The 17,283-nt window shown below is 49.4% G+C and overlaps 1 protein-coding gene across 4 annotated transcripts; it reads left to right on the forward strand.

The window, feature by feature from the left end:
• Window positions 1-5,127: 5,127 nt before the first annotated feature.
• On the forward strand, window positions 5,128-16,333 carry SLC66A1 (solute carrier family 66 member 1). 4 transcript variants are annotated; one of them, XM_073570321.1, is made up of 8 exons: window positions 5,128-5,281; window positions 10,804-10,979; window positions 11,525-11,654; window positions 11,724-11,811; window positions 11,909-12,060; window positions 12,224-12,316; window positions 13,837-14,022; window positions 15,162-16,333. In XM_073570321.1, the coding sequence occupies exons 2-8, from the start codon at window positions 10,813-10,815 to the stop codon at window positions 15,264-15,266; spliced, it is 921 nt and encodes a 306-aa protein (XP_073426422.1). In that variant the 5' UTR covers window positions 5,128-5,281; window positions 10,804-10,812; the 3' UTR covers window positions 15,267-16,333. The 4 variants fall into 4 exon arrangements, with proteins under 4 accessions (XP_073426422.1, XP_073426423.1, XP_073426424.1 ...); XM_073570322.1 differs by having other exon boundaries at window positions 5,156-5,310; XM_073570323.1 differs by lacking the exon at window positions 5,128-5,281 and adding an exon at window positions 5,351-5,370.
• Window positions 16,334-17,283: the final 950 nt, after the last annotated feature.

The following is a 17,283-nucleotide window of genomic DNA, read 5'->3' on the forward strand; positions in this document are numbered from 1 at the left end:
ACTCCTCACTGCACCGCGCTCCATACTCCAAGCCACAAACCTAACCGCCCCCACTAATCCTGCCTCATCCCTGGCCATAACCCGAACCTTCTCATCCTCGCTGCACCACGCTCTGTACTCCCATCCACAACCCTAACCGCCCCCACTAATCCTGCCCCAACCTAATCTTTCCCCCCAACCTCATCCTCGGCTCCTCACTGCACCACGCTCTGTACTCCCAGCCACAAACCTAACCCCCCCCCCCCCCCGCTAATCCTGCGTCTCATCCCTGGCCGTAATCCAAACCTTCACCCCAATCTCATCCTTGCTGTAACAGGCAATCTCTGCATGTGTTAGGCTGTCGAGCAGCCACGACCACGAGACATGCAGCCATGGGGACTTGAACATAATGTTGTAGTACATGAAGATGCTCTTTTAGCAGTCAGGCACGCTCACTCATCACTAGTAAATACCAAGGGATCTATGAGAACCAGCCAATAAGCCTAGGAGTCGTATACTCAGAGGCAGAAAAGCACAGGTGCTTCCTGTGTTCATAGGAATTATCTCAGACTTTCTGGAGCCAGTGATGAATATTGCGGTTTGCATAGATACGAAATCTGTGGGAGACATATTTTCAGCGTTGTAGTGAAGGGACTAACAGCGCACATTTACTCGCATCACCATAAGGCCGGCCTAACCCCTCGGAGGATGCTATCCATGCCATCTCTATAGAAAGGTAAAATGGTGATTGGTAACATGATAACAATATCTCCAGCCTGGGATCTCCAGGGGTGACGATATCCTGTCAGTTGGGGGTGTCATAAACGTCTAACAGACCAAGCACATCCGACAACCAACCCCCTTATGAGTTGACCTAGGTGGAATATGAGGGCGCAGCATTGAGCTAAATCAGAGTTTGGGTTTTTGTCAGTTCTGGCCGAAAGTTTGTTCTAAGGAGCTCCTCCCCGCTGAGCTTGAAACCATGTTCATGACATCAGGTTTAGTAGTTCCCTTTTGTTATTGGGGGCTAGCAATGACCGTCCTGGGGTATATACAGCTCTGGCAAAAATTAAGAGACCTGTCATGATCCAGAGTGGATCTGACAGGTTAAATGTACATAATGAACTTTTTTTCCTTCGGCTGTGAGCCAAAGTGGTGTGATTGCCCCCGGTGGCCATTAGAATTATTGCACTGTGGTGTTGTTTATTGTAAGTTGCCCCGGTGGTGGCGAGTGGTATTGCACTTTAGTTCTTTGGTTTAATGTGCACGTAATTACCAATCAGGTGTGAGGCTCTATAAAAGAGTGTCAGGTGTGTTTGGTCACCGTTGGTGATATTGTGAGTTCATCATTTGGGAAGCAAACCTGTGTGATAAAGGAGCTGAATGAGAGTCCTGGCCAGCCCAGCCAGAGGGGTTGAGTCAGCTATGGAGTCTGCAAGGAGTGCTAGCATGGATTGGTGGAGTTCATCGTTGGAGTCTGCAAGAAGGGCTGGCATGGCGTGGTGGAGTCGCAGTTTTGGTGTCGGCAGGAAGTGCTCGCATGGTTTGGTGGAGTGGCGACTATGGTGTAGAGTTGTATTCACCATGCTGGACTTGGTTGCTGAGAGCTGGACTCAAGCATGCTTGACTTCTTGGCAGAAAAGTTGGACTCGAGCATGCTCGAATTTTTGGCAGAAGCTGGACTCATCTTTGGGACTCTGTTTACTGGGCAGCTGCAACTAGTGGTGGACTCTGCTCCAAGGCTGCACTATGGTGATGGATCCGGTTATGGTGATAGATCTGGGTGGAGGAGAAGATGCACGTAGGTGGGCTCTGTTGCTAGGAGCGTACACAACAGAGCAAAGCTAAGTGGTGTTTCCCCTGTATTGTCATTTTTCCTCATGTGTGTTTAGTGCAGTGGTGGGATTAGTTTCTGCATCGACCAACTCCCTAGTGAGGGTTTAGGTGCAGGGCGAGCTAGGGTTAAAAGGTATCCTGTGCATCGCCCGGTGCGGAACCGGCATAGGGAACGTTAGGAGTGCAGGGACACTGGCTCAGGGGAGTGCAGGAGGTCTCCACTTACCCGATTCCCTATCGCAGGGCCCACCATTGTTAATGTTACCCAGATTTCCCTTTATTATTTAAATTCGCCTTACTGGAGGCGGGGTTTCCAGACTACTGTATATATAACGTGTATTACCTAAATTCGCCAGTTGGAGGTGGCGTATCCAGCTGCACGTTTTATTATTTAAATTCGCCTTACTGGAGACGGTGTATCCAGGGTCACGCATGTCATGGGTTCACCTTGCGGTACTCGCTGCGTCCAGACACACGTGACCGTGACAAGACCACTGCAAAATGTTCATTTTGTCTGATTTTTCTCTTTATAGGTATATTTTTGAGTAAAATGTAAATTGCTCTTTTATTCTATAAACTACTGACAACATGTCTTCGAATTTCCAAGCACTAAATTTTGTATTTTCAGAAAATGAGAAATGGTCAAAATAACCAAAAAATGCAGTGCTTGCAGACCTCACATTATGCTAAGAAAACAAATTCATAATAATTTAGAAACAACAATACTAATGTTTTAACTCTGGAAGAGTTCAGAAATCAATATTTTGTGGAATAACCATGATTTTTTAATCACATCTTTCATGCATCTTGGCATGCTTTCCACCAGTCTTTCACACTGCTTTTGGGTGACCTTCTGCCACTCCTGGTACAGAAATGTAAGCAGTTCTTTGTTTGATGGCTTGTGACTATCCATCTTCCTCTTGATTACATTCCAGAGATTTTCAATGGGGTTCAGGTCTGGAGATTGGGCTGGCCATGACAGGGATTTGATGTGGTGGTCCTTCATCCGTACATTGATTGACCTAGCTGTGTAGCATGGTGCATTGTCCTGCTGGAAAAAACAGTCCTCGGAGTTGGGGAACATTGTCTGAGCAGAAGGAGTCAACTGTTCTTCCAGGATAACCTTGTATGCGGCTTGATTCATACGTCCTTAGCAAAGATTAACCTGCTCAATTCCAGCATTACTGAAGCATCCCCAGATCATCACCGATCCTCCACCAAATTTCACAGTGCGTGCAAGACACAGTGCTTCTCATTGATGAAAGGCTTTTTTCTAGCTTTATGACTTGAGCCCTGCCTCTAGGAGCCTGTTACCAACTGTTCTTGCCGTGCACTTCATCCCAGCTGTAATTTGACATTCCTTTTGTAGGTCACTTGATGTCATCCTGCAGTTGCTGAGTGACATTCGAATAAGATGACGATCATCTCGGTCAGTGGAGAGCCATTTTCGCCCTCTGCCGGTCTGTAGCTTTGTTGTCCCCAATTTCTGCTGCTTGACCTTGTTGTAATTGACTGCCATCTTAGAAATTTTAAGGATGGAGGCAACATGATGCTCACTGTATCCCTCTGCTAGTAAAGCCACAATTGAGCCCTTCTTTTTCTCACTCAAGACTTTTCTTTTCAACTCCTTTGGCATGGTTAAAAGATATTTTTTCATTCCTATTACTTTTGGGATATTACTAGCACTTGTTTTGCAATCCAGGTTTTCCTATTGCAAGAGGATTGTGAACACCACAGCAGGGTTTTTTATACTTTCCTTCATTAAATAAGATTTGGTTCAGATGATCACCTAATCAGAAGCACATTAAGTAGAACGAGGTGTACTCTGATTGGAATTCAAGTGACACTGGAATGGAATGGCTGTCAGACACGTAGAGAAGCTGATTTTTATAAAACTGTGCAGTGGTCTCTTAAATTTTTGACAGAGCTGTATATGTGTGTACATATATCTATAATAATAAATGCCCTAAGCAGCTTCTGGTTGTAACCGGTGACGTCACCGCACACCTCTTTCCATGTTAACCCTCAACACACACACTCCTCTCACCTTTCACCATCTCCACTCACTCTTTCACTCCACATACGACCCCTTCTCTCACTCCGTCTCTCATACTCACGCCGTCATCGCCGCTGATCCACGATCCCCGACATCTTCTTCCGTCGGCGCCATCCTGGATCCAGACGTCCTCCACGCCGGCGACATGTTCTTGCGGCGACGCCATTTTGGATCGGCGAAATCCCGCGATAGTCAAGATGGCGTCGCCGCAAGAACATGTCGCCGGCGTGGAGGACGTCGGGATCCAAAATGGCGTTGGCAAAATATCTCGACGCCATTTTGGATCCCGACAGCATCCACGCCGGCGACATGTTCCTGCGGCGACGCTATTTTGGATCAGCGAAATCCCGCGATACTCAAGATGGCATCGCCGCAAGAACATGTCGCCGGTGAGGACGACGTCGGGATCCAAAATGGCGTCGGCGAAAACTCGTGAGATTTCGCCGACGCCATTTTGGATCCCGACGTCGTCCACGCCGGCGACATGTTCTTCCGGCGACGCCATCTTTAGTATCGCGGGATTTCACGATACTCAAGATGGCGTCGCCGCAAGAACATGTCGCCGGCGTGGACAACGTCTGGATCCAGGATGGCGCCGGCGGAAGAAGATGTCGGGGATCGTGGAGCAGCGGTGATGACAGCGTGAGTATGAGAGACGGAGTGAGAGAAGGGGTCGTATGTGGAGTGAAAGAGTGAGTGGAGATGGTGAAAGGTGAGAGGAGTGTGTGTGTTGAGGGTTAACATGGCAAGAGGTGTGATGCTATCGCATCCTCCCGATGCGATAGCATCGGGCCATAATCTAGTATATATATACCAGGCATTAGAATCAGAGGTGTCCTTCGAGTTCCCCAATATCCGGCACAGTAGTGGGAGCAGCCGCACCCTCGTCCATCACTGTTACGTAATTGCCCTAAAGATTAGCAGCAGCGGTGGCATCTGTGCGATTTCCGATGTTCTCAACGACAATCTTGTAGAGAAAACTGCAAAAAATTAAAATTGAAACCCCCATCACCCCCCCTTCCACCCCACCAAGGAAAAAAATATATATCACCAGCAAAGTAAAAGAAAATAATTAAAAAGTGACACAAAATGCATTTCTGATTTTTTGCCACAGGTATTCCCCCTCTCCTGTCCATGGTATCAGCCATATGGCAAAAGCTTCTATACGAATCAGGGGAAAACCAAGTGAGGAAACGAGGAAGTCAGTGCTGATGTGACAGGAAGGAGGAGAACAATGTGGCTCCCCCATTCCTGTTGCATTCCGGAGTGATGAGGTCACTGCTAGAAGGGCGGGGCTAGCGCTGGAGTCATGTGACGTCCGCTGGTCATGTGACCATGTGAAGAGGAAAACAAAAGAGAAGACACGAGACAGCCGGCAAGAGACATAGAAGGAAGAGGAACAGTCCAGAGGTACAGAGACCCCGATATACAGTGCAGAGGTACAGAGACCCCCGATATACATCACATAGATACAGAGACCCCCGATATACAGCGGAGAGGTACGGAGACCCCTAATATACAGTGGAGTGGTACGGATACCCCTAATATACAGTGGAGTGGTACGGATACCACCGATATACAGTGCGGAGGAATAGAGACACCACCTCGCTATACAGCGGAGAGGTACGGATACGGCGCAGAGGTACTGAGAGCCCCGATATACAGCGCAGAGGAACAGAGACCCCGATATACAGCACATAGGTACAGAGAGCGCCAATATACGGCAGAGAGGTACGAATACCCCCCAATAAATGGCACAGAGGTACAGAGACCCCTGATATACAAAGGAGAGGTATGGACACTCCCAATATACGGCGCAGAGGTACTGAGACCCCCGATATACAGGACATAGGTACTGAGAGCCCCAATATACGGCGCAGAGGTACAGAGATCCCTGATATACGGCGCAGAGGTACAGAGACCCCTGATATATGGCACAGAAGTACAGAGACCCCTGATATATGGCACAGAAGTACAGAGACCCCTGATATATGGCACAGAAGTACAGAGACCCCTGATATATGGCACAGAAGTACAGAGACCCCTGATATACGGTGCAGAGGTACAGAGTCTCCTGATATACAGCACAGAGGTAGAGAGAGCCCCCGATATATGGCGCAGAGACACGGCGAGCCCCCGATATATGGCGCAGAGGTATGGTGAGCCCCTGATATACGGCGCAGAGGTACGGAGAGCCCCGATATACAGCACATAGGTACAGAGACCCCTGATATACAGCGGAGAGGTACAGAGACCCCCGATATACAGCACAGAGAGCCCCAATATACGGTGCAGAGGTACAGCGACACCTGATATACAGCAGAGAGGTACGGATATCCCCGATATACAGTGCGGAGGAACAGCGACCCCCCCCCAATATACAGCGGAGAGGTATGGATACCCCCGATATACAGCACATAGGTACAGAGAGCCCCAATAAACGGCGCAGAGGTACAGAGACCCCTGATATACAGCAGAGAGGTATGGATACCCCCACTATACAGCGGAGAGGAATGGATACCCCTGATATACAGTGCGGAGGAACAGAGACCCCCCCCCGATATACAGCGCAGAGGAACAGAACCCCGTCCCCCCCCGATATACGGTGCATAGGTACAGAAACCCCCGATATACAGCACATAGTTACAGAGAGCCCCAATATACGGCAGAGAGCCACGGATACCCCCCATAAACGGCACAGAGGTATGGAGACCCCCGATATTCAGCAGAGAGGTACAGATACCCCCGATATACAGCACATAGGTACTGAGAGCCCCTGATATATGGCGCAGAGATACAGCGAGCCCCCAATATACGGCGCAGAGGTACAACGATCCCCCAATATACGGCGCAGAGGTACGGCAAGCCCCTGATGTATGGCGCAGAGGTACAGAGAGCCCTGATATATGGCGCTGAGACACGGCGAGCCCCCGATATACGGCGCAGAGGTACGGATGCCCAAATATACAGCACAGAGTTACAGAGAGCCCCGATATACGGCGCAGAGGTACAGAGAGCCCCCAATATATGGCGAAGAGGTATGGAGAGCCCCTGATATACAGCACAGAGATACAGAGAGCCCTGATCTACAGTGCAGAGCTACCGAGAGCCCCGATATACGGCGCAGAGACACGGTGAGCCCCCAATATACGGCGCAGAGGTACGGATGCCCAAATATACAGCACAGAGTTACAGAGAGCCCCGATATACGGCGCAGAGGTACAGAGAGCCCCCAATATATGGCGGAGAGGTATGGAGAGCCCCTGATATACAGCACAGAGATACAGAGAGCCCTGATCTACAGTGCAGAGCTACCGAGAGCCCCGATATACGGCGCAGAGACACGGTGAGCCCCCAATATACGGCGCAGAGGTACGGCGAGCCCCTGATATACGGCGCAGAGGTATGGAGGGCCCTGATATACGGCGCAGAGGTACGGAGCGCCCCCGATATACGGCGCAGAGATACATTTACCCCCAATATACAGCACAGAGGTACAGAGAGCCCCCGATATATGAGGCAGAGACATGGCGAGCCCCCGATATACAGCGCAAAGACACGGCGAGCCCCCAATATACGGCGCAGAGGTACAGAGAGCCCCCAGTATATGGCGGAGAGGTATGGAGAGCCCCTGATATACAGCACAGAGATACAGAGAGCCCTGATATACAGTGCAGAGCTACAGAGAGCCCCGATATATGGCGTAGAGACACGGTGAGCCCCTGATATACGGTACAGAGGTACGGAGAGCCCTGATATATGGTGCAGAGGTACGGAGACCCCCGATATACGGCGCAGAGACACGGTGAGCCCCCGATATACGGCGCGGAGGTACGGAAAACCCAGATATATGGGGCAGAGACACGGCGAGCCCCCGATATACAGCGCAGAGGTACATTTACCCCCAATATACAGCACAGAGGTACAGAGAGCGCCGATATATGGCGCAGAGGTACGGATGCCCCCGATATATGGCGAGCCCCCGATATATGAAGCAGAGACAGAGAGCCACGATATACAGCGCAGAGGTACAGAGACCCCTAGTATTATTATTATTTGCTTCCTGGCTGCTCATGTGAGGAAGTGACATAGAAAATACAAATATAAATTACAGTAAACAAATAGTGACAGATGGGAGAGGAGCAGAGACCCCTGCGGGCTCACAGTACAGCTAATGGGAAGGAGGCAGTAGGTGGGGGGTTGTGGTGACAGAGCCCTCCCCAATAAACACATTATATACACATTATACCCTAGAGACCTCCCCTTAATATACACCTTATACCCCAGAAACCCCCCACCCTAATGTACACCTTATACCCCAGAAACCCCCTCTAATGTAACCATTATACCCCAGAGACCCACCTCCCCGATGTACACGTTGCACCCCAGAGACACACCTCCCCGATGTACACGTTGCACCCCAGAGACACACCTCCCCGATGTACACGTTGCACCCCAGAGACACACCTCCCCGATGTACACGTTGCACCCCAGAGACACACCTCCCCGATGTACACGTTGCACCCCAGAGACACACCTCCCCGATGCCCTCGATGTCCAGCGCGCCCCCTTCCCTTTGCGTTTGGTGTCCGGCGCGCCCCCTTCCCTTTGCATTCAGTGTCCGTCAGCGCTCCTATTCCTGACGCGGCGTCGCTGGCGGTTTTGCCGTCTTGTCTTGTACTTTCATCTATAACGAGGCTTTGTCTCCCCCTGAAGAATGAGACATCACTTCTCTTTACCACTTCACAGTTTCTTTTCCCTGAAAAGGTCTGACACTTGTGTCATTCCTGTGCATTATGTTCATTTTTTGTGGTGGGTTTGCATCTCTCAGGTGGGTTAAAAACGATAAAAACTGATAAAAACGTCATGTGATACATTACACCCGTGTCGCATAGTCATTAGGAATGCCAGAAACACCGCACAGAAGGAATAAACATTGCAGTGGCTTTCTCTTTGCAATCCTGTCAAGCTCATTTGAGGGCGGACTCTTGAACATTAACATGAGCTGTTGTGAGCGAGGCCTTTAGTTGCTTAGGACCCCGTCACACATAGCGATCTTGCTAGCCAGATCGCTGCTGAGTCACAAGTTTTGTGACACAACAGCGATCTCACCAGCGAGATCGCTGTGTGTGACAGCGATCAGCGACCGGCCCCCCTGCCAGTATCGCTGATCGCTGCAGGAAAGCCCTGGACTTTTCTTTTGGTTGCTGGTCTCCCACTGGCCAGCACGCATCGCTGCGTGAGACCTTATCAACGTGTCAGGATCGCTGGCGAGTCGCTACATGATCGCTGGTGAGCTGTCAAACAGGCAGCTTCACCAGCGATCAGCACAGCGACGCCGAGCGCGCTGTGTCGCTGTGTTCATTAGTTACCAGCGCGCTGATGCAGGGAGCTGGTAACTAACGTACACATCGGGTATCTAAGGGTTGCACGTCCCTTAGAAACCCGATGTGTATGTTAGTTACCAGCTCCCTGCATCAGCGCGCTGGTAACTAATGAACACAGCGACACAGCGCGCTCGGCGTCGCTGTGCTGATCGCTGGTGAAGCTGCCTGTTTGACAGCTCACCAGCGATCATGTAGTGACTCACCAGCGATCTTGACACGTTGATATCGTTGTCGGGATCGCTGGTGAGTCATTATGTGTGACGGGGCCTTTAGACATGACCTTGGGTTCCTTTGTGTTCTTGGAGTGATCGTTCTTGATCAACTGCTACTGAATTTCCTTCCTTTGTGCACAATCTGTCTGTGAATTGGTGGAGTCCAGACTTTTTAGAAACGCTTCTGTAACCTTTTTCTGAGCTTCTCAGAAATCTGTTTGTGCCCAGATACATTTCCTCAGATATGTTGTGAAGTTCAGACATTGATAGATTTCTGTTCTTTAGGCCGGGGTCACACTTGCGACTGCAATGTTGCAAGAAACAATGTGAGAAACTCGCGCGAGTCTCTCACCTCAATACCCAGCTCTGCCGCCGGTACTCGGCTGGAGTGTGGGGCTGCATGTATTTCTATGCAGCTGAGCACTCCGGTCCCGAGTGCTGGCAGCAGTACCGGGTATTGAGGCGAGAGACTCGCGTGAGTTTCTCTCATTGTAGCTGCAAGTGTGACCTCGGCCTTATATATAACATGTCACCCAATCGCCGCTGATCGTCATCCCATTGATTGCAAGCACCTTGTTCTTTATCGACTTTTAGGACTTGTGTGAAGTTTTATGTCAAATTTATGAAGGAATGAAAAATTTTGAAGGGTTAACAAACTTTCTATCTCCACAATGGAATCACAGCGCCCCCGATGTCTGATACTGGAATCATGAGAATAATTAACATGTCAGCGAGAAGATACAGGGGTCACAACTGAGCCCATATAGAGGCCACACAGATATAGGGGACCACAGAGGAGCAGTATTGGGGGCCACAACTGAGCATATATAGAGGCCACACAGATATCGGGGGCTGGGGGCCACAGAGGAGCAGTATTGAGGGCCACAACTGAGCACATATAGAGGCTACACATGTAGGGGGCCACAAAGGAGTACATATAGGGTAGAGGGCAGGACAGAGGAGCTCCGCTGACCCTTCTGGAATCTGTCGTATATGGCGGCGATATTCCTGATATTACACATATTTTGTTGCAGACTTTTACTCCAGTCACAGCTAAAGCTGCATCTATAATTCTGCTGTTGTGGATTCGCCATAGAGGCAATGCAGTTGACATTAACTATAAAGCTGTGGCTGCCGTCCAGGACCAGGGGATCCGCTGTGCATTGTCATGGGCGATGTCTCCGTGCGCTCCAGCCCTTATTCTGCAGGCGAATCCAGAGCTGCGCTCAGAAGTCTGCTGGAGGGGAACCAGCAGGATTGTGCCTGCAGCTCTGGGTGTGAGTGAAGCAGCAATTACTGATGTATGAGGACTGTCTTCCCTGCTCTCTTTCAGGGGTGCAGCATGTGGGCGCTGGGGAAACCTTCTCCACCCCAGAACTTCTCGGACTGTGTGAATGGCACGGTGTGGGTGTGGAACGTGTTCCACGAGTGCGCGGCGGATGGCCGGGATTTTGCCAGCATCTACCTCGGCCTCTTCTCCATCTTGTGCTTCGTTGCGGCTTCCTTCCCGTGAGTATGTACATCCATTAGTCAGGATGTTGGGTTTGTGCTGAGGACATGGATGACTCAGGAGCTGACACAGAGCTTCTCTGACCACGGGCGTCTCGTGCACGCTGACCCAGCAATGTCTCTGTGTCTGACCACAATATCCTGCCCTGAAGTGGGGGCACATCCAGAACTACCTGATTCATGAGTAATAATGAGAACATGTTGTGTCACAGCTTCTATTGCTGCCCATCCAGGACCCTTGGTTCATGAGTAATAGAGAGAATGTTTCGGTCACAGCTTCTGCTGCTCATCAAGAGCCTCCTAGTTCATGAGTAATAGGGAGAACATGCCTTGTCAAAGCTTCTACTGCTGCTCATCCAGGGCCTCCTGGTTCCTGAGTGGAATACCAGTCCTGCATTGTAGACTAACTTACGGGCAATATAGTAGAGTGTTGTGTTTCAGTTTGCTTTGCTGCACATTCAGGGTCTCTGGAAAGTCACCCACCCCCAGTCCACCGTGCTATACAGTAATGGCCGCCAGTTACTCTGCGTCTTCTCTCTTCCCAGACAATACTTCAAGTCCTGTAAGACGGGTAACATGGACCAGGCACTGTCCATCTGGTTCCTGTTGGGGTGGCTGGCCGGAGACTCCTGTAACTTTGTGGGGGCGTTCCTGTCCCATCAGCTGCCCATCCAGGTGAGTGTGACTCCGTGAATGGACCTCTTGGTGAGCGGACCCTGGCGTCACCTCTCCTCTCCTCCGCAGACGTACACAGCGGTGTATTACGTGATGGCCGACCTCGTCATGCTCTCACTGTACATGTACTACAAGCTCCGAAATCGGGGGCCGAGCGGTAAGTGGGTCACACATTCAGCTGGGGGGCTCTCAGACCCCCCCGTGTAATTGCTAAGCTGCGGCCCCCTGATTACTCCGCCCACTCTCCTTCACAGCGTCTCTCCGGATAAACGCCGCCTGCGGATTTGCTCTGCTCGGTTCTGCCGCTCTGCTGCCTCTGATGGGCGGTTCCGATTCGGCTGCAGAGGACGGCTCCGCCATAGTGAGCGCCAGACGCCTGCTGTCAACCGACCGCTCGGGGGAAGAGGTAAGTGACGGAGGCTTCCCTTAAAGGGCCGGCGTTCAGCACGCTACAAAGTTTTGCAACTTTCTTCTTGACTTTCTCAGCTTTTCATGAAGATTTCTGCTTGCTGTCACTGACTGAAAACACTTGGTCACCGCGTCTCCATGTTGATGTTTGTATGTTTCAGCCTTTCAGCACCCAGGAGATCGTGGGATGTGTGATCGGATCCATCTCCTCCATGTTTTACCTCGGCTCCCGGGTCCCACAGATAGTCACTAACGTAAGCAGGCCGTCATCTGGTGAGGGGTTCGTGGCTGGAGGTCGACCCAGGCTACAGATGCATGCTGGAAAATTCACCGCTCGCACAGAATTTTTCGCTGTCTTATTTTGTACGTTTGTAAGATCTCTGCTTGTTGTCAGTGGATTTGAGTATTCAGAGGCATATTATGGAAAAATAATCAATTTGTAAGTTCTAAGTCAGTGGGGAATCCTGGAAAAACCCAGATAAAATCCAAAATGTGTTTACATCACTTATAAAAAAAAAAGTCACAATCCGACACACACCATGAAAAGGCGATTATATATGTACCCACATCTATGGACCCTATACTCTGTGCTGTACACCTGCCAGATGCACTGACCCCCGACCCTGCTTCTGGTAACCATAACTGACACTTGGACCTTCTATTTAGACTTTTCTCTAACCCATATGCTATTGAATCCGGCACATATTTATGTAACTATCGATTGATATTATGCATTCCATCTTCCGATGTCCTATGTTCACCACATATCTGGGGCCCCCTGTGGATCCCCTCCCCTGGTATTAAGTACAGATACTAACCTCATGGGTCTACATCTCTGACTCCTCCAGATAGTGGGGGCACGTATGAGTACGGATGGCCTGTACGCGCGTTACAGTGCCTGGTCATGTGACATAAGGAGGGCGGCACATCACTTCCGGTCCGGACGCCTTAGCGATGGCGCATATTAAGCTGAGGTCGTCACTTCTGGCTATGTGTTAATTGGTGCCGGATGTAGCCGCGGTCACCTGTGTGTTCCAAGGTGGAACACGTCCAAGGAAGGAACCTGCGCACACCCAGGTATGATAATGCCGGCGCCAGACAACAGCAGTGTAGGCAGGAAATTATCATGTGTTTGGCGCAGGGCTTGAAACAAGCGGGGCTTATAAAGGAATGATGTGGTAGGAGCATCACAGACATGAGCTGACATCAAGGAACATGAAGTTATGATGAACCAGGAGGGTGAAACGCATTGAGGCAGACCTGAGACGCCCTCTGCTGGAAGATCACCAGTCTGATAACTAAATCATTCCTTTATATACCTTTTGCCATCTGTACTTATATTGCGTATTTGTTTAAGGTGATTTAAATACATTTTGGATTTTATAGTTTATAGGTTTTTCCTATGATTCCCTCCCTCCTTGCAGCCACAGCCCCCCCCCCCCCAAAAAAAAAAAAAAAAATCTCCAGAACTTTGATAGACCACTCACAGCATAAGGTTTGCTACAGTTGCACCCAAGCTGATAAATTGTAACAATCAGGACAGGATGAGGTTTGTTGTGCTCCTTGTGTTTAACCATACAGAGACTGATACAATGTAACAAAGCCTCAGCTGTATAAAAATTACAAGGGCAGGATTGGCTCTCAGTCTGCTTGAAAAACAAGGATGGTTCTGTTCACTGACAGCAAGCAGAGATATTGGAAACAGAAAATTGAAACAAAGTATATTAGGAAGTTACAGAATGGTGCATTAGACCCGTTTTTCTGGCATTTGTAGTTCCGGAGACGATCGACTGAAGGGCTGGCGCTGTCCCTCTTTTGTATGGTGATTGTGGGCAACCTGACATACGGCCTCAGCATCCTGCTGAAGAACCCCGACCACGGCCAGTCCGAGGCCAACTACATCCTACACCACGTGTCGTGGCTGATTGGGAGCCTGGGCGTCATGTGCTTGGACATCATTGTATCCTTTGCTCTGTCTGCGAGGGTGGGGTACAGCTTAGTGGTGGGCACCTGACTGAGGGCCGGGGACAGAATGCAGAAACGGGTGCCTCCCTGCGGGCTGGGGACAGAATTCAGAGGCGGGCGCCTCCCCCGAGGGCCGAGAACAGAATGCAGAGGCGAGCGCTTCCCCCGAGGGCCGGGGACGGCCGAGAACAGAATGCAGAGACGAGCGCCTCCCCCGAGGGCCGGGGACAGAATGCAGGGGAAGGGGCCCCCCCAAGGCCAGAATGTAGGGGCGAGCCTCTCCCCAAGGGCCGGTGACAATGCAGAGATGGGCATCTCCCCTGAGGGCCGGGGACAGAATGCAGAGGAAGGCACTTCCCCTGAGGACAGGGACAGAATACAGAGGTGGACGCCTACCCGAGGCCCAGGGACAGGATGCAGGGGAAGGTGCCTCCCCTGAGGACAGGGACAGAATGCAGAGGAAGGCACCTCCCCTGAGGACAGGGACAGAATGCAGAGGTGGGCGCCTACCCGATGCCCAGGGACAGAATGCAGAGGAAGGCACCTCCCCTGAGGACAGGGACAGAATGCAGAGGTGGGCGCCTACCCGAGGCCCAGGGACAGAATGCAGGGGAAGGTGCCTCCACCATGGGCTGGGGACAGAGTGCAGATATGGGAGCCTCTCCTGAAGGCCGGGGACAGAATGTAGAGGCAGGTGCCTCCCCGTAGACAGAATGAAGTCCTGCCTATGGTCAAATACTCAGGTCAGCTATATGGCCTTCCTGCATATATTCTCCTATACACTTATACTGACTTTAGTTGATGTGTTATTTTAGTGTAGGGCACCCAGAGAAGTGACATGAGCCCCGCAGCTATCACTTGGTACTTCTAAGATTGCATTGCTTTTGGGCTCCTGGAGCCTCTGTTTCCCCTCTAACTGTGCCTCTTATTGAGCCCATTCTGAAAACTTTTAGAACTCAAGATACCTGTTGCTACCACCAGAGGGCAATCTGTACAGACTCCTATTGACCTTATATACTGTATATATACCAGAAACCAATAGTGTGCCCTCTGGTGGCAATAACAAAAACAAAAGTTAATAAACTTCAGTTAATGAAAAAAAAAATATATACGTTTTTCTTGACTCATGATCAGATAATTACCCAATTCTTTGTGTTTGGGGTGAAAAATTCTTATGGATCTACAACACGGGAACGAGAACCACTCCTGCAGTCAGACAAACGGAGCTTCTCCGCCTGAGGACCGAGCGTTCTCCCGATTTACAGCCCCTTGTCTTCCTCACCACTTTTTTTTTAATAGACATTTTAGAATGATTTAACCCTTTCAAAGTCACTTCATCAGATCACATCAGATCCTCTAGTGGAACACTTTGGGGAAATGGACCGTTTGTTAACAAATTTAGTATCAAATATGTATTTTTTTTTCTATAATTGGTGATGTCGACCTCTGGGGTCACACAAGGGACTATTTACAGTTTGAACGTGATTTTACAGGATTCAGAGGCGGCAGCTGCTTTACGGCCGTTCTCTCGGGAAGATACAGAAGGGAAAAATGACCAAGCGCAATGATTCTCAGACCCCCACTCTGTGCTGTACCGCACCAGGACAATGATTCCCAGATCCCCGCTCTGTACCAGAACAATGATTCCCAGATCCCCGCTCTGTACCAGAACAATGATTCCCAGATCCCCGCTCTGTACCAGAACAATGATTCCCAGATCCCCGCTCTGTACCAGGACAATGATTCCCAGATCCCAGCTCTGTTGTTCTGCACCAGGACAATGATTCCCGGACCCCTACTCTGTGTGCTGCGCACCAGGACAAGGATACAGTTATAGGGATTTATTAGGGATGAGTGAATAACTTCGGATAAGTGCTTATCCGAATAGCTATAGCGCTTACCGAATAGCTGCACTGGGAACCCGGATACATGGAGCGCTCCCGATCAGCTGCATGTGTCACGGCTGTGTGACAGTCACAACACATGCATGGAGAGCCTGTTTGTTGTGACTGTCACACAGCCACGACACCTGTAGCGCCGAACAGCTGATCATCAGGAGCGCGCCAGGTATCCGGGTTCCCAATGCAGCTATTCGGATAACCTTTTATCTGAAGCTATTGGCTCATCCCTAGATTTAATCTTATTTTAAAAGGGAAAAAAAAACTACTAAGATCTGTTTCTGTAGAAATGTGACAACTTCAGAAAAGGGTTAACAGTTATATTTATATTGAAATTCCTTTTATCTGGCATTCAATAATCTAGAATGGCAGAATTGGCATGAACGAAACTGGACCAGAAGCAGAAGAGCAGCAGATCTGATAATCCAGATGGTTCAGTCTGGCACTTACTAAATCTTATTGTTGCACGATTAACCCCTTATGTCACATTCAGCGACGCACCTCTGTATGGTTAGAGGTAGAGGGGTCACAGTTAGCACCCCTTATACTGCGGTATTTATGGCCCGCCATGGTGGCCGTAGGCCTGATGATGGCACTTATGTACACCTTAGTCATTAGGCCGGAGTCACTGACGGGCCCCCGCCTGGGGGTGGGTCAGTGGATCAGGAGGTCAGTCCCCTGCAAGGACCAAAAAAAGGTAATTTAATAAATGTATTTATAAAAGAAAAAGAAAAAAAGATACATCTATGTAATATTTGAAAGATATAAACGGGCTGATTTGATAATCGCCACATTGGTATGGATCCGTAAAAAACAAACAAAGGACAATGCCAAAAAATATATTTTTTGTTCTCTCCACCTTGGAATAAAAATGATTAAAAAAGTGTGGCTGTAAATATATTTATAATTGTAAAGTGCCGCTGAATATGTTGGTGCTATATTGCTCTGGTGAAAATTAAGAGACGATCACATAAAATCTCTGTCATGGCCAGCCCAATCTCCAGACATGAACCCCATTGAAAACCTCTGGAATGTAATCAAGAGGAAGATGTAGAGTCACAAGCCATCAAACAAAGAAGAACTGCTTATATTTCTGTACCAGGAGTGGCATAAGGTCACCTAAAAGCAGTATGACAGACTGGTGGAAAGCATGCCAAGACGCATGAAAGCTGTGATTAACAATCATGGTTATTCCACAAAATATTGATTTCTGAACTCTTCCTGAGCTAAAACATTAGTATTGTTGGTTCTAAATGATAATGAACTTGTTTTCTTGAGGTCTGAAAGCATTTCTCCTTTTCAAAAAAAAAATTATTGCTTGGAAATTCAAAGACATGTTGTCAGAAGTTTATATAGAC

The sequence above is a fragment of the Dendrobates tinctorius genome, unplaced genomic scaffold, assembly GCF_039654945.1.
Source record: "Dendrobates tinctorius isolate UK_male_01 unplaced genomic scaffold, ASM3965494v1 ptg000028l, whole genome shotgun sequence".
NCBI classification, from domain to species: Eukaryota; Metazoa; Chordata; class Amphibia; order Anura; family Dendrobatidae; genus Dendrobates; species Dendrobates tinctorius.

Bases quoted from the DNA above. Each gene is read 5' to 3' on its own strand.
- SLC66A1 (XM_073570321.1), top strand. From the start codon at position 10,813: ATGTGGGCGCTGGGGAAACCTTCTCCACCCCAGAACTTCTCGGACTGT. The intron at 12,317-13,836 runs GTAAGCAGGCCG...TGGCATTTGTAG, and splicing joins TCCCACAGATAGTCACTAAC to TTCCGGAGACGATCGACTGA. The intron at 14,023-15,161 runs GTATCCTTTGCT...ACTCATGATCAG, and splicing joins TCATGTGCTTGGACATCATT to ATAATTACCCAATTCTTTGT.